At 37.6% G+C, this 26,362-nt stretch overlaps 1 protein-coding gene across 7 annotated transcripts in view; it reads left to right on the top strand.

Annotated features, from left to right (window-relative positions):
* LOC135184583 (hyccin 2) overlaps positions 1-26,362 on the top strand; it is a 78,998-nt gene that overhangs the window by 31,228 nt on the left and 21,408 nt on the right. For 5 of the 7 annotated variants that reach the window (XM_064160534.1, XM_064160523.1, XM_064160497.1 and 2 more), the window contains 9 exons: positions 1,914-2,093; positions 3,941-4,021; positions 4,557-4,672; positions 5,372-5,467; positions 7,181-7,297; positions 7,970-8,057; positions 12,094-12,253; positions 13,405-13,572; positions 18,331-26,265. In XM_064160534.1, coding sequence (XP_064016604.1) covers positions 1,914-2,093; positions 3,941-4,021; positions 4,557-4,672; positions 5,372-5,467; positions 7,181-7,297; positions 7,970-8,057; positions 12,094-12,253; positions 13,405-13,572; positions 18,331-18,935 — 1,611 coding nt within the window. In that variant the 3' untranslated portion in view covers positions 18,936-26,265. Of the gene's footprint in view, positions 1-1,913; positions 2,094-3,940; positions 4,022-4,556; positions 4,673-5,371; positions 5,468-7,180; positions 7,298-7,969; positions 8,058-12,093; positions 12,254-13,404; positions 13,573-18,330; positions 26,266-26,362 lie in introns of those variants that run through there. The other 2 variants (XM_064160561.1, XM_064160571.1) reach the window with 2 other exon arrangements.

Below are 26,362 nucleotides of genomic sequence, written 5' to 3'. Positions count from 1 at the left end.
ATGCTTCATTGACCAGAATACTGTGCACCCCTTCTTGAGTAATGCTCTTTTTAAAGGCAGCTCTCCTGTCAAATTTAAGCTTTGTGTTTGTAATATACTTGTGTATGTGAACTTGTGCAGTCATACAGATTTATAGCATTGCACATTTTTCAAACATTCAAACTAATCTCTTTTAGGAATGCTTGTTGTTCTGCTGATAGCACGGGCCATCTGCAAATTTTTTTAAACTACAGTGGGATCTGAACAGGCTGGAGGTATGGGTCAAGGCCAATTGTATGTGATTCAACAAGGCCAAGTGCCAGGTCCTCACTTGGCTCACAACAACTGGCTGGAAAGCTGCCAGGCAGAGAAAGACAGGGGGCTATTGGTTGGCAGCCAGCTGAATGTGAGCCAGCAGGGTGCCCATGAGGCCAAGAAGGCAAACAGCATCCTGGTCTGTATCACGAATAGTGAGACAGGCAGCACCAGTGAAGTGATTGTCCTCTGTATTCAGTACTGGTGAGGCCACACCTTGAGTACTCTGTCCAGGGTTGGGGTCCTGGATCGTGTCCAGGGAAGGGCTACAAGGCTTATGAGGGGTCTGGAGAAGAGGTTCTATGAGGAGCAGCTGAGGGAACTGGGATTGTTTAGTCTGGAAAAGAGGAGGCTGAAGGGAGACCTTATTGCTCTCTACAGCTGCCTGAAAGGAGGTTGCAGTAAGGTGGGGATTGGTCTTTTCTCCCTAGTAACAAATGATAGGACAAGTGGAAATGGCCTCAAGTCATAACGAGGGAGGTTTAAATTGCGTATTAAGGAGAGACTTCTTCACTGAAGGGGTTATCAAAGACTGGAGCAGGCTCCCCAGGGAGGTGGCTGAATACCCATTCCTGGAGGTGTTTAACAGATGCAGAGATGTGGTGCTGAGGGACGTGGTTTAGCACCAGACTTGGTAGAGTTAGGTAATGGTTGGACTTGATCTTAAAGGCCTTTTCCAACTGAAACGATTCTATGATTTTATTTTCTGATTCTGTCACTCCTCTTTCTATATGACTGTAAATACTTCAGGTCATGTGGATGCCTCCATCTTTTTGGATGCTGAATCCCATGAGTATTTTCCTTAGGTCATAGCTTCCCATTTCTAATAATGTAATACTAGATACTGGACACAGACCTTATCAAAACTCCTCTCAGAATATTTTTTGGGGTAGCTTTTGGCTTTGGTATTATAAACTTCATTAGTCATGGGAAAGGGAGAGTCAACTTGATGTGGTTGGTTGTTTTTTTTCTGTTCATTAACAGCTCTGTGAATACATATCCATGATTGATTTGGCACTGTGTGGTTTTAAAGTGTCAAGATATTTCTGTTGCTTGTAGCACACTGACTTGGCATGGACATTTTTTGTTTCTTGTATTGAAACATGAAGGGCATGTCAAGACTGAAAAAACAGTTTACCATGTAATCAACAAATGCAGACTTGTGAAGTTTGTGACTAAAAAGCTGTAGTAAGAAATTAATTTGTATTTCTGTCAATAGACTTGTCATTAGCAGCTAGTCTTTAACCTTTATACTTTAGAAACCTTACGACTGGACTATTAACGTTATGGTGCACAAAGTTCAAGCCACATGTCCATCACATGCCTTAAATACCTGCATGCAAAATAAATGTCATACTGTGAACCCTAGAGAAGAATGTGATGGTGGCTGTAGTAAGGCCACATTTCCTAGTACCACATACCAGTGCTGCTCAGGACTGTCCTTACAGAGCTTAGAAGGAATGCAAATACAGTTTTGGTTTGTTTATTCAATTACTACGAAGGAATGTATGTTTTACTGGCTGCAGTGGCTATATGATGTAGCCCCTATATTTGCGATGTCATTTTCCATCATTAGAGAAGCCTAACAGTACTTCATTAGTCTTTTTGTCTTTCCACAGCTCCTGGAGCCTGTTTGCCACCAGCTGTTTGAACTTTATCGTAGTTCTGAAGTTCGGCTCAAGAGATTCACGCTGCAGTTCTTGCCAGAGTTGATCTGGGTATATCTGCGTCTCACTGCCAGCAGGGACAGGCAGAGTAACGGTTGCATTGAAGCACTGCTACTTGGCATCTACAACTTGGTAAGTGAGATGAGTGGGAGTGGCTGAGGAAAACTTTGATCTGAGAGTCTGCATCACTGACCACAAGAAATAAAGTAAATTATTGGAACAGCATTATCTAAAACTACAGTACACACTTTACATGAAAGCCTATTTAATGTGGAGGAAAGCATCATGCAAGGAAGGCTTAGTAAGAACATGTTTGCAAAAATATTTTTAGTAGTAATCTTTCCAGGTAAACTTTTAACTAAAAAGCATCATGTCATGGGCTTTCTGAAACCCTTTTGTGTTTGTAATGAAATTAAATAGCACTCCTTAATGTTGAAAAACGCAACTTTCTATGGACATTATTGTCAGGCCAATATGCTTGGACAGTCTTCATGTGTCACTTCATCTTGCACCACTTACATCTAAAGATGTCTTCTTAAGGGTAATTTAAAGCTGAAACCACTTTTTGATGCAAGCACTTCATTACATACCTGTGCACATTTGAGGCAGATAGTTGGCAAGTGAAACTGTGATTTTAAGGATAAGTAAAAATAACCGTAGATGATTGGTGATTGGATGTAAAAGTAGTTTTTTATATCTGTAACCTTAGCCTGGAAGTGTTTATTCTTATAGTGTTATGATGCTGATAAATTTAGCAACACTGCCAAGACAGGCATTTTCTAGAAAGAATTTCTGCGTTACAGGACCTTAAAACATATTATATTGTGATATTGCCTTTGTTATCACAGTAAATCTCTCCTTTAGATTGTGCATTCTGTTTCTATACATTATGAGATACAAAACAGTCAAATTCTGGTTCTTAATAGAATTCTTGCTACATGTCTGTTGATTAGCTCTAACAATTGGGGAATCCAGTTAATTTATATTTGTTCTGATAGAAAAAACATTGTAAACTGCTTGTGGATTTTTGGTACTGTTTGTTGAGCAGAAGTAGGATGTGTATTCTTTCTGATAAAGGTCCTTTTGCAGTCCACGTCATAGTCATGTGGTGATTCATTTTTTTAAGGACAGCAATTTCTTCATTCTCTCCAGGTTCAGGAAGAAAGAGGTCTCAAATTGTACAGTGGCTGCCATATTTTTTTTTTCTTTCTGTTGCTATTTTTGGCATTTATACTGAGACCAGAGTTTTCTCAATACTTAATTACATAGACAATAGAAAGTGAAAGACAAGGAAAAATCTGCATTCTGCCATATTCTATCAACTGTCCTCCCCTTGTAATATGCTGCCTTGCACTATGTTTTCATTTTAACTGGAATGACTAGAACTCATTGCTAGGAAATTTGCTGTATAAAGTGAAAAGGCAGGACTTTAGGTGCCTTTTTGGCATAGACTTAAGTAATTTGCTTTTAAAATCACTGGGTTTGCTTATGTAGTAGCCTAGCAACTATAGCCAATCTGAATGCCTGTATATGTATTACTGATAGAATGCCTGAAGAAACTTTGCAAGTCCCCTTGATTTCACCTTTTCTCTGTGGTGCATTTATTATGAAGTACTGCCCATTGTCAGCAGGTGACTCATATGTCTATCTTCTGGGCTTAAAGTTTTGCCTTGCTGCACTATGCAGTAAATGTTATAATATAAAGGCGGACTGGATAGTTCTTCTTTCAGTTTTGATGGTCACACTGATCAGGGAACCACTGCTGGTTTTTTTAAGTGTTGCAGATTTATTCTTGCCCAGTTTTAAAATAAGGATGTAAATTTACTGATACTCTGCAAACACATAGAGAGCTTGGGTTGTTAATAGTCTTATCAGATCAGGACTTCGAAATTTTTATTTGTTAAATGCATTTCTAAGAGTTGAAAATTATTTCAATTTCTGTCTCCTTACTTCTGTTTTGGTTTTGGTCTTTATTGCAGGAAATTGCTGACAAAGATGGAAACAACAAAGTTTTGTCTTTCACTATCCCTTCATTATCTAAACCTTCAATATATCATGAGGTAAGAGCTGCTGGTAAATAACTGAATCTGTTAGATGAATCAAAACTGAACCCATTCGATGGAACAGACCATTTTAGATGGATGTTGTTGCAATAAGTTTTCAGTGTCAGTAGCTTCCAGTCAGTGCAGTTGTAACTGTGGGGTTTTTGCCTCTTGCATGTCCATATACAAGTAGTCTTCCTTCTTTGAACTTCTTAGTAGAGCTGGAACTTGGAATTGTGTTTTTCTTTCTTTACTGTTGCTGCACAAAAAAAATCTATGCAATTAGGACAAACTTAGTATAAACGAATATGTAAGAATCAAAGCTGAAAATTATTCTCCCCTGTTCTACTCCTTCTAAGTGAGGAATCTTTATAATAATGAAATTAGGTAATGTTTTTAGATTTACAGCTTTCTGGGATAATCTTTGTTTTTACAGATAGCAAATGTATCTTTTGGCTTGAATGGTTAGGAGTTTTAATGCTTTTGAGGACCTTTTACTTATGGCTTGATTTCTACCCTATCCTTTCTTCCTTATTCAACCACTTATTCCTAGCCCTCTACTATTGGATCCATGGCGTTAACTGAAGGAGCTCTGTGTCAGCATGATCTCATCAGGGTAGTTTACAGTGATCTTCATCCTCAGAGAGAAACCTTCACAGCACAGAATCGGTACGTAGATGTATTCTAATGTTAGAGGTGCTGTACTCGGCAGACAAGTCTTTAAACATTAAGACCAAACATTAGTGTTCCGTCCTTTCGTAGCATTAAGTACTTGGAAATAAATCTAGAGAACAGTCTCGGTAGTCTTGAGGTATAGGGCTTCTTTTTGTTCTAACTTTGTCAGTTCGTCTATTGGTTAACGTAGAAAGGAGTAACTTCTCTGTCATTTCTCTGTTCATCAGGAATATATCTTCAGGTTTATGTCTGTCAACTCACATTTTCCTACAGACATAGCAAAATTCTGCTTTGGCTCTGGCTGTGACTGATCCACATCTGGGCGGATAGGCAGAACTAGAAATGGGAGAAATCTGCCCTCCATTCCAGTGACTGCCAGCTTTACCTATGTCTGAACCCTGCTCTGGGAAAACTGATAAAATAATTTTGAATGCATTGCAGGCTTGTCCTATACTCTAACTCTGTCTAAATATTGTGTTCCTCAATGGTTCCTGCATATGCTAATGGATTGCAATAATAGTGGTTATAAGTGTTTATGAATGAAACTTTAGTAACCTGTTTCAATTTAGTGAATTATAATGAAAGAAGATTCAGGATTTCTCTGTTTGTTTCTGACACTTCTTATTGTGGGTTATTTTTTTGTGTTAAATTGAAGAATTCAAACCATGCAAAATTTTGTTCCTCTCTCTTCAGGTTTGAGGTGCTGAGCTTTCTTATGCTGTGCTACAATTCTGCTATTGTCTATATGCCTGCCTCTTCTTACCAGTCACTTTGTGGGATGGGTTCCAGGTGAGACTCTTGCCTTTGAAATAGTATTGCAGATTGCATCTAGACTTAAAATACTCATCTAGCTAAAAATGAATGAATTTGCTTGTTATGTTTTGTAAACTAAACTGTTTAGCTCTGGGTCAGTCTTGCAACTGAATTGGAAATTTGGAGTCATACATGCACACAGTAAAAACATATGGATTATCTTACTATGGCATATGCTGTCACTTTACTTGTAAAACTTCATATATGATTTGGGTTTTTTTTTAAAATGGCAATTTTGGGGAAAAAGAACAGTTTAAGATAGTCAGATGTTTTTCAGTATAGTCGTCTTAAAAATCCCGTGAGGAATACAAGGTTGTCTCTACTTCCAGATACTAATGTCTTGCTTCTGAGGATTTTTTTTTTTTTTATGTAGTGCTTGCACAGTGTTCTGGGCTTTTTTTTGTTTGGGTTTTGATTTGGTGTGTTTATTTTTTTGGTGTTCCCCATCTTTTCCCCTTTTTTAAAATTCTGCTAATAGCATCCCTCTTTCCAGAGAATTCAGTACTTTGATTTCTCAAACTCTTCTGCATGCCCTTTATATAACCTTCTATTCGAATTGCCTTAGAAACATCGATTGGCAAAGATCCCTGCTTTTTGTTCTGAAGAATCTCAAGTATATCTGATATTCTCATATGCCAGGTTTTACCAGCATTTTTGTCTAAAATTAGATAAATTCTCTCTCCTACTCCTAAACAGAGGAACCTCTTAAAATATTTTTTGCTTAGCTTGTTTGCTTCAGCACAATACTGCTATAAATACATGCAAGTCGGTTATGTAGCAAAGAAGGATCAGACTAGCTTCTAACAACATATATTCTGTAGTAACACACACATAACAGTTCAGATTAAATCCTCTTTTAATTCCCTGCTTTTTGATGTGAATGGTTTAATTCTTGGTATTCTTGCTTCATCTTCACTTGACATGATGCTATGCTAAATTTGACAAAGATGTTGACTTTTCCTGCATCTGAAAATTAGATCTCATCTTTGGGTAAGCAAAGAGCCAACAATTTATAGGCTTGGGGAATTTTTGCTGTGTTTGAAACAGTGCAGTAGTTACTATGTATTAGTAGCCATGATGTTGCTTCCTTGATGAAGATTTGGATAATAACACTATGAATAAATTTATTCTGGTATTTATGAAGGCTCAGTGCTATGTAGTATAGGGGAGACAGGCCCTTTTTTAGTGATCAGAAGTTTGGTTTGTTTTTTTTCCTTCAAGAAGGCAGCTGAGAGCAGTTCTCAGCAATACAGCATTTCTGTTACCAAGCTTTAGATAAAAGGCAATTACATGCTGTAGCCATACATTAGATGGGAGATGACATATTTCTCCTGTACAATCAATATATTTCCTTTAAAGAAAGTTGGGTTTAGTTGCTGGGTTTTGGGTAGAATCTCCTACTTGGTAGCTGGCAGTAGGGAACATCTTGCCACCTTCACTCTTCAGAAGCTGGTTATTATTTGAAGATAACAAATGGAGTTAATAGCTACATGGGACTAATGCTGGATTATCAACAAGCCACATCTCAAGGCACTGTTATAAAACTGCTCTAATCTTGGAAGGAGCAATAGAAGATTGTTTGACTTTGTTACTTATGTTTTGAAGAATTTTGAAAACTAAAATCTCCGTGGTGTGAAGACATTTGCAGTCTTGTGGAGTTAAGTTTTTTACAATGGTGTGATTTTTCAGACTCTGTGTGAGTGGATTTCCACGGCAGCATGAGAAACGCTGGAAAGAACACTGTGGTAGAGTGGTGTTAGATCCTGATTTCATGGTGCAGCTGCTCACAGGTGTCTATTATGCCATGTAAGTGGAAGATGTCTGGTTTTACATGAATTATAACATTAATATTTGTTTTACAGATTGAAAAAATAGCTAAGCTCATAACAGAAGTTTATGACTCGATGAATATATTTCCCGTTATTTGTGCAGTCAAGTAATAATATTAAGATATCTTTGTCAGCGTTGAATTGGTGATAAAAAGCAGGCTGTAGGTGCTGAAGAGGGTTAGACTTCTGGCTTCATCTTTTCCCAAGTTTCCCCTACAACCAGATATCTTCTGTTCCCATGCTTAATCAGCTTGGATGCTAGAATAACATGATAAAATGCAGACCTCTTCAATGTCAGTAGCTTTTGATGCTGCAAAGACACATTTCTGCTGTAAATTCAGTTTTGCTAAGTAGCGTTAATTTTTTCATCTTGACTCTCTCTTTTTTTAATTCTTTAAGTTTGTCCTGATTATGGCTTCAACTTTGCCTTGCTCAGTGATAACAGGGAGAAGCCTTTTTGTTATACCAAGAAGGTTAAATAGAAAAATGCTTTGCATATCCTTTTAAAAGAGGTGAAGAGTCTGGGCTATGCCTACAATTGATGAACTGTCCTTACAAGCAAAGAATTGATGAGGTGGATTTGGACAGTAAAAAAGGCAAATTTGAATTCATAACATATGAAAGATAAGCATCTTCCTTTACTCTTTAGATATAATGGTCAGTGGGATCTTGGCCAGGAGGTATTGGAGGACATAATTTACAGAGCACAGCTTGAACTCTACTCACAGCCTCTGCTGGTAAGAAACAATCCATTGCAATTTATGGGCTTGGGTAATAGGAGTGTGGATGTGTTTCTGAAGTGGACTGATGATGAAAGCATTTGTGTCCATTTACTGTACTCCCAAATGCAAGTAGTTGTTAATAGCTGGTGTTTCGACATAGCTATTTATACCATGTTTTTAATGCTTGAGTATTAAACTAGGACTTTGGGATCTCCTAGGACTCACTGCTGCTGAAAACTAGAATTTCATAATGGATTATGTTTGGATCAGAATGTTTGTTTTGGCGTAAGTTTACCTGAATGATTACATGTCATATGACATTTTTTGCAAAGATGGTATTTGTTTCAAGACGTTCAGTGGGGCTGAGAATATGCTGTGTGGTTTGCTAGCACAGAGTGAAAAAGCAACAATAGCACAGAGCTGAAAGTAAAAAGGAGCTTCGTCCCTAGAGTCAATGCCAGATTTTTATTGATCAAAGTTTACCTTCTTTGGAGGAGCAGTCGTAGAATAGAGTTCACCTGATTGTTTGGGGATTTTATTTTATTTTTTCTGTTTCTACTGTATTTGCTGTTCTAATCATAGAGAATTGAAATTAGGAAGGTGAGTGCAGGTGGATGTGATTGGGAAGGATGAGGAGGTTGACAGGAGGAATGGAAGGATTTTATTTTTTGTCAGATGTAGGCATGAGGATAAAATTGAGAGAAAATTAAAACAAAGCAAACAGACTATTGTCTCAATTTCTGCATCAGAGTTGTGGCTAGAAGCTTTTAATGGTACTCTGATCTAACAGCAGTAAAATTTCACTGCTTTTTACATAACAGAGAAAGGAGTGGATTGGGAAAAATCTTTTTGTGGCAACTGCAGATCCCTCTCTTCAGCAAAAAATTATGTAAAATTATTCTCTTGATGAATTAATATTGACTGTAAAATTTATCTACAGTCTTTCTGATGCTGCTGCATTTTAAATTCCTGCTGTCTGTTGACTTACAATAATAGTTGATTTATTTTGTAAAATGACCCTTCACTCCATTAGATTGAAAATAAACTAAACTTTAAATATTGAACCTGCTGAATTGGGCTAACCAAACGACTACATTTAAAAGGTGTATAAGAGGATCTGGAACTTGATGATATGACAGTTTTCAGTCCTTATTGTTAATTTTTAATCATTGTGTCATCTGAGATTATTTCTAGTTGTAAGAATCTCCTAGAATGTCTTTATGGTTTTTTTCCAGAGTTACTATTGCCTCCCCATTCTATTATCTGATGTTAGTGATGTGATGACATCACCGTTTCCCCCTTCCCCAGTTTTCAGGTTTTTCATGCACATGTATGCAGGCACATCTGTGAGGTTTTCCTTCTTAACACTCTCATTGTTGCTTTGCTTCTTACCTTGTTTTACTGGAATTTTTAAAAAGCAGCTTTAAGAACATGTGGTTTTAAGGAAAAATGACCTGCATATATTTAGCCTCATGCTATATATTCAGGTGATGCCATTTTTTTTCAAAGGCTGGAGTCCGTTGACCATATTGCTTTCTCTAGGAGATGTGTATAATGTAGCAGCATTATAGAATTTTGTATTTTAAACTTCTAACTGCTGGCACCAAATAAAATACTGTCTGCAGCATCCCAGATAAGTTTCAAGTCGAGCCTCTGGCTAGGATTTCCCAACAGCAGCAAATTCTTCGAAGTCCAGTTAATATTTGGGTAACCCCCTACATTAGGATTATTTTTAGATATCTGTACTCAATCTATCCATATAATTCTAAGCATATTATTAGACATTACAATGAAAAACATCACAGTTGTGTTTGGGTATATGTCTCTTGCTGAAAAATTTTAGACAGTTGTCAAGGGTCAGGGCCAAGCCAGACACTTAGGCATATGACAGATGATTTCTCTTAACCCTTCTCCCTTCCCAAAACGGAAGATAAAGGGATTAAGAGAAAGAGACTTATGGATTGGAAAACAAGAGTATAAACAACTTCAGTGAAAATGATGCCATTCAAATAATATATATAACCACATATAAAACTGAGACTGAACCCAACGAAAGTGGCAATTAACCTGTCATCACTGATCCTGCGGGCAGGCTCTGAGGAACTCCCAAACCGGATTCAGCAGCAGATAGGAACTGGATTCAGGAACTAGATTCTGGAGCTGGATTCAGAAGCACAGGGATCAGGATCAAAGGCAGAACAAAGTCCTCCTTGATTGCTGGCCATCGAAGAAGAGAACTTGACCCCCACGGTCTCTCAGATGTATAATGAATGTGAGGTATTCACACAATGGAATACCTGTTGGTCAGTTTAAGATCACCCCTTCTGTCTGCTTCTCCCAACAGGCTGCAGCTTTTTACTTGCTACCCCTTGAAGCGGTACGCTCTCAAGCTAGCCTGAACCTGGGGAGTAGCTCAGTTCCAGTCAGTCAGTCTTTTCCTCTGAACACCAGACTTCTGCATTTGTTTCAGACATAATTCCCTGTCTTCAGTGTGGAGGCACACAGGTTTTCTTAGCCTGATATGCAAAAGGCATGGATCAGCAAGTCCCTATTGTGACTGCATCTATATCCAGTGTATTTTATTGATGTACTTACTGCTTTTGTTGGATGCTCTCTCATTAAGGCTCATTTCTGATAGACAAGAGTGGATATCTGGCCTGAAACCAGTCCTTCTTTGTCATTGACAGTTGCAGACTTGCCAAGCCTGAGTCGTGCTGTTTGTTTTTGTGCCTCTCAGTGCCAGATTAGACATAGTGAGCAAGTATTTTTGCAGCTTGAAGGATTGCACTTCGTTTTTTTCCTGTCAGAGAAGGACTATGACTCATTCATACTCGTTGTTTAGATTGTTTCAAAGTTCTACTGCTGCATTAATTTTTACCTCCATATGGTTGTCTTCAGACTCCAGAAGTACAAATCGTGCTGTTAGAAAGGGACAGCTGTTAAAAAAGTTCACCAAGCAGAAGTGCTCTGTCATTTTTTGGTCCTGTTGCAGAAGGTCGTTGCTACTAAGTTTTTTTTAGATTTTAATCCTGTCTAACGAGAAGGGTATTTCTTCAAAAGAAGGTGCAATTCTAGAGAGTGTATGGAAAGTGAAGCCATTGTATACTATTGAACCTCATCTGCTTCAGTTCAGTAAGCAGAAATGAGTTTATGAAGTCTTCAGTATGATCAAGGATAGAGTGAATGCAGTTTGTATCATTTTGAGAGCATCTCATGGAACCAGGCTTCTGTGAATAGGAGAGCAGTTCACCAACAAGTGTTGGGGCTAAGAGAATTGGATAGCAGAGGGCAAATCAGTGTTGAACAGCTGGGAGGCAGAATGGTAAGGAGCATTTCTGTGATGATGCAAATAATATTTTGTGCTGGTTAAAAGTCATATAGGAGAAGGTGTTTAATGGGAAGTGAAGCAGTGTTCTTCCTGGATGAATCCCCTTTTGTGATTGTTTTCTCTTGCAGCTCATGTACTTGTGCAGCTAGGATTGAAGTAAGCTTTCCATCTCATTTGCTTATGTCCTCTCTGTGGTCACATAGAAGTACCACAGGGATACACCATGCTGTGTACCTCACATTCTCTCTCTTGGGCAGGGGGAGAATCTGCTCATAGTAGAGATATGAGACTGTACAGGTGGGCCATAGAGGGGGCCCTGTCTCCTCCATGTGCAAGGCCATATGCTTTTTGCATCGGCTTGGCCTGTGACTTTAGTTTTGTGGCATTTTTCCCATGTAACATGAAAGGTATTGTCTCTGTCATTTTGTAGTCTCTTTTGGTTGGAGACATTTGTATGTAGATTATTACCTCTGTCAGTAAAAATAGCAAATGTGAAACAAAATAAATTATCTCCAAAATTGTGTAAACCCAGCTATATTTTTGGGAATATGATTGTGGTGAGCAACAGTTATAAACTGTGAATCTCAAGAATGCAGCCATCCATCTGGATGGACTCTGGCATAATTTTCAATTCTTGTTTTCTTTTCTGTATGCAGTAAGACATCTAAATATTGCCATTAATGCAATCAAAGACATTAATACAGCATTTTACTGTTATCTTAGGTGGCAAATGCCATGAAGAACTCCCTGCCCTTTGATGCTCCTGACACATCACAAGAAGGCCAGAAGGTACTGAAAGTAGAAGTTACTCCGACAGTGCCAAGGATTTCCCGAACTGCTATTACAACAGCTTCTATCCGTCGTCATCGCTGGAGGAGAGAAGGTGAGCTTTCTTTGCCAAGAGTAAATCTATAGTGTATTGTATTCATCATCATCACTGTAGTCTGGCCTCCAAGTCTGAGTGTTTGCAGAACAGTTGGTTTGGGGTTTGTTTGTTTGTTTGTTTTCAAAAAATGATACTCCATAACAGTGTATAGTATTTTACATCTTCAAAGCACTGCATTGACATGAACATTTAGAGTGTTTGTTTGTGTTTTGATTTGGTGATAACTTATGAGGTAGGTGAGGAAATTGAAAAGCTGTAAAACGTTCAGTTTTTTTTTTCCTTCATGTTACACGGCATAAAATCATAGGGGTAGAGTTTGACTTAGAATCTGAGTTCTAATACATGCTAAAACTCCCATTGTAAATAGCTCAGAGAATGAATGGTATTAACCAGATCTGATAGGTTCCAGACACCTAAAGCTACTTGAAGGCAGTAGGAAAGGGAAAAGCTGAACATCACACTCCTACCACCATATGGCCCAATTTAGAAAAGGGCCATGTCATAAACTAGCTTTGAATAGCTTACAATTAGTAATTGTTTTTGCTTAGAAAATACTTATGTCCTGTGGCAATCTGATTGAGTGTCTGAAGAAAAAAATTACTATGTAGTAATACTTACCTTGATATGATGACATCTTCAGTGTAGGTGTAACAAAAATCTTGCATTGAAATCACTTTGTCATACATATAAAGCTTTGTTGGTGCATATATAAAACTTCAGTTAAAAAAAAACTATATAAATGGCTGAAGCAGAATAACCTAAAAATAAACTGAGGGCAAAAGAGTCTGAAAACAAGGATTACATGTTTTCCTGTTGTGTTTTTTTTTTGTATCATGCAAAAAGATTTGATGACCTCTGGTCTTCAACTGAATCAGGATGTACAGGACAACAAGTAGCTGTCTTCTGTTTTCAGAACTCTTGAGTCATGTTTGTCTTTACTGTAGCTGACATTATATTAATTTGGTAGTCTATGGTCTGCAGCATAGCTCACTTGTCCCATTCTGTGGATGTTTTCACAACTTCTAACTAAGTCTGGGTTCTGTTTTGTGTTTGTTCAGTGTCCACATAAATACTCTATTTTCCCTGCCTGGGTTGGAATGCCAAGAAAGGAATAGAAAAGCACTAAAATGTTATATGTTGAATCCCAGATGGCTTTGACTTCTCAAACGAGGCTGACTCAAGCATACCTGGCTCACCGATCCAACACGGCTCCACAGACCTAGGGATCAAACATGAGCAAGAGGGGGAGGTGCTGATGCGCAGGACCCCTGAGCATGGCTTCCTGGAGCCCGCCTTGGCAGCAGCCACAACAGAGGGTAGGACAGAGATGAGGAGGCAGAAGTCAGTGAGGCAGTTGCTGGAGGAGGATCCTGGCTCCCTGTCCCCAAGCAGAACTTCTTTCCATTCTAGTGTGTGTTTCCGCTATCCCAGAGTGTATTAGCTTCTCTTTGCAATACACGCATCCCCTATATACCTAACATCAGGTCAGGTACTACCTTCTGTTATCATGTGGGCTGGCCTGGGGCTTGCATCTGTGTGGCGAAAGACTGCTTGGCATGGCAAAAAAAAAAAGAGAAAAAAAAAGAAACAGCATAAACAAACCCCCAGACCAGGGGTAGCAGTGAAGAGCTTTGGGATTGCTTGGAAACTTTCTATTACTGAGCATGTTTAATATTCAGAAAGAAAAAAATGCACCACATGAACACATTTCTAGTCCTGAAGAGTAGACAATGTAGAGCATAAATAGATTTTGCTACAGCGTAGTTACAGTAGGGTCTTCTCAGTTTGCAGCTTCTAAATTTCCAAGAATGAAATTTCCTGTTCCCATTAAAAGTCAAGCCTAAGACAGATGTACAGCTGTTGGTTGTTTTTATTTGCCAGTCATCCTTTAATTGAACATTCATACACACACAACTTGTTTACATGAACGGGCTGGCTGCTTAAAAGACACATACCAAAAAATGACTTTTCAAAAAGAAATCAGGTTGTCATGTTTCTAAAAAGTTTAGAAACAATGACTGTTTTCTCAGTCATGCCATCCACACAAATGCTGTAGGATGCCATATGTCTAGTCTGTGGCCAAGAATAGCAAATGGCAAAAAAAATCTAATTTTTTTAAGTTAATCTATTAATTATCTCATATTTACTCCATAAACTACATGGCTTAGAGTACTCAATATGAATCTTGATTTCTTCTCAGAGATTAGAATTAATTTCTCTTAAATTTAGCTAACTAAAATTTTCGAATGTTCTCCTATCTTAAGTCTTCTTTCCTATCTGAATGTTCCTTTGGTGTTTCCAGCCTCTATAAGCCTATCAGTTCACCATAAATGAAATTTATTTGCACAATCAGATAGGAGCTACATAGGTTTCAGATTTCTTTTATGGAAACAACCTGGAGAATGTGGAGATTTGATGTACTGTTATCACAGAATCCCTATCCTTAATCAGAGCAGCTATCAAACAATAATTTAAGACATGCTTTTGTTGAAAATAGGTGCACAAAAATATTTGATAAAGGTTTATAATCTACGCATTGATGCATTTGAGCATGCTCAGTAAATGAGTCCTGTCTTCTCCTAAATTTACTCGTTCAGTTGGTCTAACTCCATTTTACTAAACTTTGCATGTGCATGACCTGAAGGATATGGAGAAGTCCTTATCTGCAGAGAACCTTCTGGGAGAAACAGGAAGTGGGAAAGAAGTTTACAAAGATGTGGCCTTCTAGTCTTGATTTGTTTTAAGACATCTATATAATTTGGCATGGTTTTGGATAAGGCCTCATTCCACATGGTTTAATTCAGTAAGTGTGGGTTGAATACCCTTCACTTCTGTAACATTAGCAGTGTGTAATTACATGCTTGGGAAAACTGAATTCTGTCAGTTAATAGCACCTCAGAGAAGGAAAAAGAACAGAGTTTGGCTTGCTTAGCAGTGTAGAATTGTGTGTGCATATATATAGTGGTCTATTATTTTAGTGATGCTGACTTCACAGAAAGTTTCAACTAGCAAATATTCTCTCATAAATATAATAAACAAAATATTGGAAGACTGATAATTTCTAGTGACTTTTCAGCCTTCAGGTAAGGGAAAGATAACAGATTAAAGGTAACTCTAAAAAGCGACATAAACCCCCTTCTTCAGACCCAGAAGGTAGGAAAAAAGGCAGATTTCAAGAACTGACTCAGTAATGCCTCACAAGGTATTCTGCTTCTGGGTGGTAGCACCTGTGGTTGTGTGTCCTGTTTTGGGTCACTGGAGAATGCTGTATCTACATCTACAGGATTAATTATGTGCAGGCATAAAAAGTCTTTGGAGACAAACTTATTCAGATACAAACAGCAAAAGTCCTAAATACATACTGTAGTGCAACTGGTACAATTTCTGCCAGGTTGCACTGTCTCTCTCTTCTGGCCTTACAGAAGAGTGCTTGAGAGGAGCAGATTGTAGGGATTTTTTTTTTGTTTGTTTCTTTTTAAATTGCCTTATTGGTCTGTTGGTGGGGAGGAGACAAAAAAAAGCGGTTAACTTTATGACTTCATCTTATTTTTCACTCGAAACAGAGTAGGTAAGGACTGAAACTTCTTTACTGTTTCTGAGGGGAGTTTTAATAGAAATAATAACATGTATTGGTAAAAGAATGTACTTGTTCAATTATTTCAGTCCCACTGAGAACTTCTGTAGGTACATGGGTCTAGCTAGATGGAAATTCTCCTGCATGTTGTCCTCTCTATTTTCTTATTTTTGAGCATTGCTGAGCTGCTTGGGCCTCTCTGTAGCTGCAGCAACCCCTCTCAGTCTTGTCTTTAAATTCTGTGGATAAAATGACACTTTAAGGTGGCTGGTTTTGCATCGCAGTCCCTGAATAGGAACGTCTGGTTTAGCATCCTGTTAACTTGGCAATATTTTAGCATAAGATTTGAAGACAGCTTATGTTCTTGTAATAGTAAAAAGCTTAGCAGCATTGTCTGGAGATATCTTCTTGCAAATTACACCGTTTGTTTGAATAAGAAGGGCTTGAGAGGGGACTTCAGCTGCTGCTATTTCTGCTTGTAACTAAACACGCCTTCATCTAGCTTTGCATGATTATATAAAGAAACGTTAATGTTGGTTTATTGAAAAATTGCTCTTGCTTTCAGTATGTTCCAATTTATTACTATCTTTGATTATGTGAGGGAAGGTTGTGGGAGAGGGGAATGAAGATGTAGCAGATTGTGAATAAAATATATCAGTATCTAATTGAGAAGATAAAGGCCTCATTTGACCAAATGAGGTGGGAAGGAATGGGGGAAAGTATGTGTATTTTGTATGTGGTTACAGGAAGTTAAAGTAAGTAATGCACCCTTCATTTACCAAGGAATGAAGATTGCAGTAGCATGAACCCATATTACTTTTCTGCTTCTGGGGGGCTATTGAGTCAAACAGAACTGTGTAAAATAATCTCACATCGCATTATTCTGTGAGAGGCCAAAGAATGGTCTGACCTGGAGATGGCTAAACATCCTTTGAAGCTGATACACAGTAATGTTAATTCCAAAGCAAAGTTTCCTGGGGAAAATAAAAAGTAAATTTAAAACAGAGTGATAAAACCTCCCTGTAAAGTTTACTTTTTGCTTTACAGTTTAGAAATGTGAGTTTTGGTCAGGCTATGCTCCTGTTACACAGAAGCATCAACCACGCTGAAAGCTTTTTGCCTGTTCTCCCATAAATGGAATGTGATTTAGTGCTCAGCTAACAATCAGCATGAAAAAACGAACTTCCACTCAAATACTAGAATCTCTTAGATCCTTTCTAGTGCTTTTTCCTCATTCTACAAAAGAATTTTAGACATATTTGCATGGTGGCAAGCTGGGTTGAACCAAATGCCAGTAGAGCAGTGCAGTGGCTTTAGCTGGGATGGGTCCGTAGGCTTTACAGATTTCTTGTAAATAATCAAGCACTACAGGTTTATAAAGAAGAGCACTATTCTTGCCAATTAAATGTGTCTTACTTTGTCAGCATGGCAAACTTTATGGGTTTTTCCCATTGAAATGCAATATAGGGAAGAAAAGCTTGCATCTCCATTTTCAGTTTTGAAAGGTGAATGCTGTTAGTTTTGTACTGAAACTAATTCTTGTGAGTAATTGGAGTTTAGAAAAAGGGCAGAACAAGATTTTAAAAATTACTAATCTTTATGTGCAGCCCTAATCATATTACAGACATGAAACCAAGGATTTAATAAAGAAGTTTATCAAGCTGTTTTTTTTTTATCTCGGATATGACAGTCAAAAGCACAGTGCCTTTTTTACAACACAGAGTGTTTCAGAGGCTAAATTTCTCTCAGTATAATGTTGGTTTTTTTTTTCCTCTGGAAAATCTAAATGCTGAGGAAAAAGTAAATGCAATGGAAGTACCTAAACAGAATTACTGGAAATGCAGAGAGAATAGAGCTCTGGAGGAGAAAGAACTAGGAATTAGGTTAACCTCCAAAAGATCAATGTAGTCACGTTGTTTGAAGTGTACAAAAGAAGCCTTCACCTCTTGGAGCATTGTGATTGCTGGCCTAAGAAGTAGCCTAATTCTGGAGCTTACTGAGCACTCACCAAAAATTACTCTGACTCAACGAAATCCTGAACAGTCTTAGATCTTGCATCAGAATAGGATAAAATAGTCTGAAAGGAATTTTTTAAAATTATCTTAATTCTTTCACTCACGTGGAAGAGGAGAATAGGCACTAGTTTGAGCAGGCAGAACTAAAATAAATTAACCAAATGGGGCCTAATTATTCTTGTTTATAGACAAAGTTCAGGAGACATTCTGACTGATAAAAGTGATGTAGAGGGAAAGCAAATTAAGCTCAGGGAATACCTATTATTAGGTTCTGTTTATTCTGGTAAATATGGCAGCAAGATTATTGCTAATCAGAATTTTTTAAGCAAAGGGAAAACAGGTGGATTAGCAAATGAGGTTTGTTTCGGCATTCTGTGTGCATCTTTTGTCATCATGTAACTTGAATACTTACTGTGTGTTCTGATTTGGTTTGGGTTTTTCTTTTTTTCCTTTTGTTTTGTTTGTTGTTTCTTTTTTCTTGACAGATGCTGAAGGTGTAAATGGAAGAGAGGAATCTGTGAACCTTAATGATGCTGATGAAGGATTTTCATCAGGAGCTTCCCTCAGCAGCCAGCCAGCTGGGACCAAGCCTCTATCATCTGTGTCCCAGAAGGGCAGCTTAAGGAAAACAGCAAATGGGCATTCTGCTAAGGATAAAGAAACCTCTTCTGCAGCAAAATCCAATGAGAGCCCTCGAGATTCAGTAGCTCGGAAGCAGTACATGCACCAATCTGCTGACCTTGGTGCAGATATAATTGAGATGACACCTACTAAGAAACACCTCAGCCTGCCTGCTGGGCAGGTGGTGCCAAAAGCCAACAGTTTGAGCCTGATCAGAACTGCCAGTTCTTCCTCCAGTAAATCATTTGACTATGTCAATGGCAGTCAAGCAGGTTCGAGTGTTGGAGCTGGTACAGAGGGTGTTACCAATCTAGCAGCTGGCAACACCAATCGATTTTCAACTATCAGCCTACAGGAGGACCGTCTAGGCCAAGCTGGGGAAGGTAAAGATCTCCTTCCCCCAGTAGCTCCCCTAACAAAGCAGTCTCGATCTCCAAGTTTTAATATGCAACTGATATCCCAGGTCTAACTCTGACTTCCTTCCTTCGGACTTGCTCTTTCCTCTTTATCCCCAGGCAAGTTCATCTTTTGTCAAAGTATGAACTATCATCCCACAGTGTGAAAATAGTGACTGTTGTGATCTTGTTTGATTTGGTTTAGCGATCATATTGTATTACTGAAACAGCAATAATTCCTCCCTCACGTTCATCTTCCCTCCCACCTCATAAAAATGGTCGTGAAGCAGTATATAATGTACTGTATGCCTTTTTCCATGCCTTCCTTTCTCCTTGGGTGATGTGCAATCCATCGTAGGCTGATCAGTCCCATTTCAACACTGTGAGACTGGAGACACTGGCGGAAATGGTGAATGTGATCCCTATGAGATGATGCTTTGGCTTTGTTAAGAAATAGAAACGGGTTTGTTATCTCAGTCTGCAGTACTGCAAAGACTACTAGATCATGACTTTTCTTTCTCAGAACCAGGAGTGCCTCAGAGATTCTGGTGTGACTTTGGACCTCTCTGAGTCTGTGCAATCAGTTCTGTGGAGGGGATTGTCATTGCTGCTCCTGGCTGCCTACAGCACTTTTTCATTAGAATAAGAGTAGTTTTTCCTTGCCTGCCCACAGTCTCTCATCCCAGAAGCTTTAGATGTTTGACAACTGAGACATGACTATTAATAAGTTGTTTTCCCTCAGAAGGAAAATTCTAAGAAGATAATGTAGGTTACAGTGCACTTTTAGTGGTGTTGTAGCCCTATGAAACATTACATGTCTTCCCCTCCAGGACACAGGGTCATTCTGGGTATAAACTAACATTCAGATAACACCATGTTGTTGAAGCAGACTGGCTTGTACATGGGAGGGAAACACTACTTTCCCAGGAATTCATGACTAGCTCTGCTTCATTTTTGTTGTTGTTATTCTTGTGAGGTGCTGATCACTGAATTGAAAGGTGTATTCGGGTAAAGAGTATTTCTCAGGCTGCTTTCTATGGTATCATGGACACCCTGCCCCTCTCAGCTGCTTTCTCAGTGTCCCTGAAGTCATTTGAAGAATCTTGTAGTCCAGGCAGACCATACTATTAAGGAGCTGTCTCAGTGGTTTGCTAGAAACACTGAAGCTTCAATGTGAAATGCTTTCCTAGAAACACCATTTGTTCAAAGGGATACTGACAGTGTTTTTCCTGGAAAGATGGCACTTCATTGCCTTGGTGTGTGTAATCTGTTGAGGTGTTTTAAACTATTGCAATGGATTGCCCTACTCCAGAAAATTTACAACTTACACCGTTGCACCAAGCCTTGAATGTGTACGACTGGTGTATGGGCCCTAGCTGGTCCTGTGCTGGCCCTATGCTAGAGGATAGCTTGTGGGAGCACATTTCTTGTTACGTAGGAGATTGTCAGTCTCTCTCCATCTCCGTCTCTCTCTTCTTGGATTGCTAGAGAGAGAAGGGAGAAGTTCATCCTCTATCTTAAGTCATATATGATATCCTGGAAGTTTACAAATTGTAAAACCACAGGGAAGAGTTGCAATCTTCATGTGGGCACTTTGGTTTCACTGTCACTGTGAAGGATAAACATAAGCAGTTGGAAATAGCAGACTATTGTCTTTGTTAAAATCAAGACAATGACATGATGTTGCATTGCTGGTAGTTAGCTTGGATCTGGGTTTTTGTTTGGTGGTTTTTTTTCATTGCTTCTTAATCTTTATTTCAAATAGAAAAACTATTTTTTAAAAACTTACATTAAAATTCATTTAAGTATTTAAAGATTTTTGTTGTGATTTGACAAATCACTTTGGTAGACTAGTCTTTGTATTTTATATTCATAAAGTGAATTAAATGGCATCTGGACTGATGCAGAAATTCACTTCTAGAGTAAATAGAATTGTCATCAGTAAAAAAATTATACAGTTTCTAAATTGAAGTTAATCTTTATGGACTACCAGTCACACAGAGATGGAACTAAGGCAAAGTTGAGATTAGGCTATGAGGCATTTTCTGTAAAAATATCAAAAGCTGTATATTGTTAAACTCTTCTTTATAAAGTTTTGCTAGTACAGACATTTGTAAGTGTTGGCTGAAAGTACAAAATTTATATTGTGTAGAGACCACCACAAAGGAAGTTCTATTAAAGAGTCATCACTCTAAACTGAAAAGGACCAAAAAAATTGCTTAAATCTTTGGGAAAGAAAAGTCAGGACTGTCAGCTAATTTTATAAGAATTACTTTAGCTTAGTATTTTTAAAAGTAGAGGTGTTCATTAGTAAGGTTTTCTGCTTTCTACATTTTCTATTCTAAGCATTCCTCCAGAGGGTTTAGAACACTTAAATTTGCATCAGGCCAAATTGTACAATCTCTCTTTTTTCTTTCCTTTCTTAAAAAAAATTAAAAAAATTGTGTGGAGTCTCACACTATTAAGCTGTTAGAGGAAAGTGAGACAGCTCAGTGACTTCAGACAGGGAAGTCAACTGTACATACATAAATCACAACTTGTTAAAACTACCTTTTAAGATACTTTTTATATATCTCATTTTGATGATGTGCCTTTTGTTACTGTTGCATCCATTGTATTTTGGTTTGTTCTCGTGTATGTATGTGTGTGTGTGTGTATATATATACACACCCATATATATACACATCTGTCCTGTATAAAGTTTTTTAAAGAGTCCAAATATCTTTCTGTTTTTTTTTTTTCTGATGTGGTACATTTATAACTTCTCAAAATTACCCATTTAGTGCAATGTTTCAGTTGTGGGAACTTGTTCTGTCACTTTTCAGACAAGTACTTTTTGACATCTATCTTACAAAATGAGTCATCACCAATGTTTACAAATCATCTGTAATCATAGGCTTTGCCAGTGCTGTACATCTTGTTTATCATTAATGCTTCTAGATATGTCTCAAACTATGCCAGGGTGCATTAAGGTTGTAGCAAAACTTTATATACTGAAGTTCAGTATACTTCAAAGTACAATGGCAGAAATAAAATTGGAAGAGTCCAGGATATGGGTTGAGGGAATAATATGCTCGCTTCCTGATAATATATGCTAAGTACTAAACAAAGTATTAAATATGATTACATTTTCTGACACTGGTGGCAAATCTTTATCCTGAATTCACTGTACGGTGTCTTCTTTGAGAGCATTTGATACTTGATGTGAGGCATTAGATTTAGATTTCTGGAGTATTTCAGTGCAACTGCAGCATTATCCAAGAAGATCAAAAAGCAGAACATCATTTTTCCATGTATACATGCACATGCATGCATATACATGGGATTTTTAGGTGAGGAAAAGAGGTACTTTATTTTGATGTATATATACATTTAAGTAGGGATAAATTAATTACCCCTCGATACACTTTTTACCACATCACAGTATACTGCTATTTTGCAACTCATTTTTGTTGGAATTTATAATTTTAAGAAAAGATAACATGTTAGGATTTGTAACTCCAGCCTGACTATCCTTTTCAGGGGTTTATAGAAAGCAGCTTTTTTGGTTGAATGACGAGCTGTTTTTTTTCATCCTGCAGGCAGCAAAAGCGACAGCAGTAAATGTTGCAAAATTGCAGTTTTAATTGCTGTATGATCGATTTAGTTTTCATTTGGAGTCTCTGTATGTCACTGTCCATTTTAAATGCAGATTTCTTTGAACACCCTTTCTGATGTGAATTTGCAAAAGTTTTTAATGGCATACTTCATTCTGTAACACTGAGCATCATGTTGCAGCCAGTAAGCATTAGATCCTAGTATTTGTAGTTTGCAAGTGTGTTGGTCTTAAATGCATTTCCAACATGCTTCTGCTAGCTTTAGCATAGTTAAAAATACCTGTTTTAACATCAAAATAGTGAGAAAAGTTGCTTTCTGACAAAGTATTTATTTGCACTACTTACGAATACTGGAGTTTACTGGGACAGGGTTTTTTCTCACCATGTGAGGTTTACTTGTGTGTGGGTAGGTACAAACGTTTGTCACATGTTGACAATCAATTGCCTCAACTGTGTGTATACTGTATATAAATATGAACATATTTTTCAAGATTAAGGGGGAAACCTGTATCTTAATGGTGGCAAAGCTACTCTGTAGAATGATGACCCTATCTCTAATCCCTTTTTTGTCCCCAGATACTATGTGGTTTGTTTTACTTCTCTAATGAAGATTATTAGTATTCTTGGAAAAAAATAGCTCCAGGGAAATTTTCCTCAGTATTTAATGTATAACATGATCAGAGATTTATATTTTGAAAAATTAATTTTTGAGTATACAATTCTATGCTGTGGCTGTATTTTAACCTAGGAGTTTGAACTTGGTCTATTTTATCATGAACCAATGGCTATCTCTTAAGTGTCCAGTATTTTAATTTTGGTCACAAACCAGAATTTTTGTTCATTTTGGCTTACAAATGAAAATCAATTTGAAGACTAAGTGAGAACCAAGAATAAATTTCTGAGTAAAATCATAAAACCCAAGCAGTACAAACTAGGTATTGTATTTATAGTCCTGGAGGAGGTGTGGAGAATATAATGGAACATGTTTGAATGAAATGTATGTACTGCACACAAAGCAAAATGATGATTCTTGTCTTAATAAATCTGATCTCATCCTTAAATTCTGCAACTCTCTCATTGCCAAAGATATTGCTACCTTGGCATGTTTAATATAGCACTAAAGCCATTAGTTAGGTCTTGTTTGCAACAACTATTTGCATCATAAGAATAAACACACCCTCTTTTTTATTTAAATTTCTTGTTTAGGATAATTGCAAGACTAAAGTTGCAAAGTAACCTTTCCTTTCCAACCATGGTAATCTCTGTACAAATCCCCTCTACTTCCATTGTTGGTTTGTATCAAATTGTTCAACATTCTGTATTTTCTTTGGTATTTTAAATGCTGCTTGTTTCTAGCATATGGGCCTTAATCTCTCCTGATAATTCCTTCAGTTTGTTTTCCCACTGACACTTAGATAAAACTTTGCTGTAGAGAGCTTTTCTGTAGGTGATTCAGGGTAACAGATCATGACATACAAGGGTACTGTAATAGTGAATACATATATCAGTCTGTCAAAATTTGCAGGTCGTGACTAGATGAAGAGCCAAAATATTAACCTGCCTCTTTCATGGTGGTGGAAGGTGATGGAGAGAATTGTGGGCAACTTGGTTTGTCAGTAGTTCCTGACAGCAAGCAGTAAGTGGATTTTGCAAGACTGACACATACAAGGATTTCCGCATACTCCTGATGAAATGTTGTTTAAAATAAAACAGATCTTGGAACAAGGTTTCAAAACACAGCAGCTAACCATTTCAGACAAACTTGCCTAGTAAGTTTAGGCAAATGTCAAGGCCTCTGATATTAACAGTTCAGAGGGAAGCTGTAGAAGTCAAAGGGTCAAATTTGTCCCATGTTGTTTTTCTTTATTAGAGCAGTAATGAAAAAAAAAATTCTTCCATTCTTTTATTTTTCTCCAGGGTACCCTCCTCCTCTGGTTTGTTTGTTTATGGAGGAAGTGTTGTTGTGGTTTTGGTATTGTTTTGGTGGTTTTCTTCTTTGTTTTTTTCTGACTGTGTTCATCAGATTTTACCAGAAGTAGTATCTGAGTGAACAAATAAATTAAAAATGGGTCCATAAATTATCCCTCCTATCATAAAGGATTAGTAAGGTATTCCAGAGAAGAGCTGTTGATGGGAACAGATGTATAGTAAAACTTTGTGTCTGTACAGTAAAATCTTTCTGTACATTTTACCTTGTGCGTGATGAGCAAAGTGAAGAGATCAAGTTGTATTAATCAATTATTGGGTTGTGAGCTCCCAGTGGAGAACTCCCATAAAACAGTTTAAATATTGACTCTTGAAAAGATGATTAATAACTCATTAAAATGTGGCATAGAATTCACACAGGGTTTTTGGGTTAGAGGGTAAAATGGTCAGGGGAGATAACTGTTCAGGAGTCTCTCCTAGTAAAGTGATTTTATGGTGCTTTGTCATGGAAACTTCCTTACAAATCGGTAGTGGATCCCATGTGTTTGAGTCCTCCCCAGAGGAGAATCACAGAGCTAATTACAAAAAAGTAAAAGTATGAATGAAGCAACATTTAACCTTTTGTTCTAAAATATGGAGGCCTTGGGAGTGACAGAACAGTATCAATAGTCAGTATTTCTTTCTGTTCAGACAGTTACTGTTGTGCTAGACTTTCATGCTGTTAGTTTATGAAAAATGCAAGTAGTAGAAACTTTGCAGCTTCAAGTATACAGTAGATGTGAGTTAACAATCACTCAGGATAAACCAACTTGTCAAAGTATTAATAGATTTCTAGTACTGGAGTGTGTCTGTGTGTTTTTGTGTGGCCGTGTTCAATGATTACTTTGAAACAAGACTTCTTGTTGTTTTCTTGCAGATAATAACTACTTACAGGATGGGTATTACTAGTTGGTTACTTATGGGAGAATACTATATGATTAAATAAAATTGAGTCATTTAACATTTTTGTCCATATCAAAGATTCCAGGAGAAAGCTAATAATTTTTTAAAATAATTAAATCAGATGCTCTGAATGCATTTTAGATTTACTGCAGTGACTTTTATTTCCTATTAAAGAAACTCTGACAACTAAATTGAGGTACCCTATGCTGCATTTAAAAAAAATTCTAATTCCTGTACTTTACAGTGAACCTTGTGATCTGCTTTTGTCCTTGCAAGAACACAGGATATGCCATCAATTTTCCTAGCAAAAAGAAACATTCTGCAAGGGTTAAAATGTTATTTACTTTTTTTTCTGTCATACCAGGTTTGTTTCTCTGAACTAAGGTTTCTGAGGATTTTTACTACTTCAGCATTATGTAATCTTATCTCTGTCATAGAGGAAGCATAAGCAGCAAGTAGCCTACTTCTTGTGGGACAAATAGGCTAGGTGAAAGGACATGGAATCAATGGTGTGAGCAGGTCTTGAGCAGGGTAGCCTTGCTTGCTGGTATCAGCCTCAGATGTTCAAGATTTGGTACTGGTGAAGGACTAAACCAAACAGGATTTTAATAACCGTGACCTCTGCTGTATGATGTCCTTTAACCTGGGACCAGGGAAAATCTTCATTCTTGGACCTGAAGATGGCACGTATTGAAGATCATGTTATTGATGCATGTAAGCCATTATTTAACTGTCTTACTGAGCTGGTAATGCTGTTGATTGTTGTTGAAATGTGAAATGTAGTTAGTATTGACTTTGTAAATATCTGCCAGAGACGAAGTATAATTATTTTGAATCATTGTAAATAGAGATGTATAAAACTCGACACAATCTGCAATGCAGAAAAAAAAGTATATAAAGATGTTAAATAAATATTGTGCTGTTTCTGAGCAAGAATGAATACTTTGTGAATGGTCTTCGTTGGTTTGGGTTCTAATTTTTTTTCAATTCTGATTTACGCCCTTGCGGCTCTGTAACGCAGACTTTCGTAGCTCAGG

The sequence above is a fragment of the Pogoniulus pusillus genome, chromosome 2, assembly GCF_015220805.1.
Source record: "Pogoniulus pusillus isolate bPogPus1 chromosome 2, bPogPus1.pri, whole genome shotgun sequence".
Lineage (NCBI taxonomy): Eukaryota > Metazoa > Chordata > Aves > Piciformes > Lybiidae > Pogoniulus > Pogoniulus pusillus.
The sequence above is the reverse complement of the archived record's forward strand: the minus strand, read 5'-3'. Positions and strand labels throughout refer to the sequence as shown.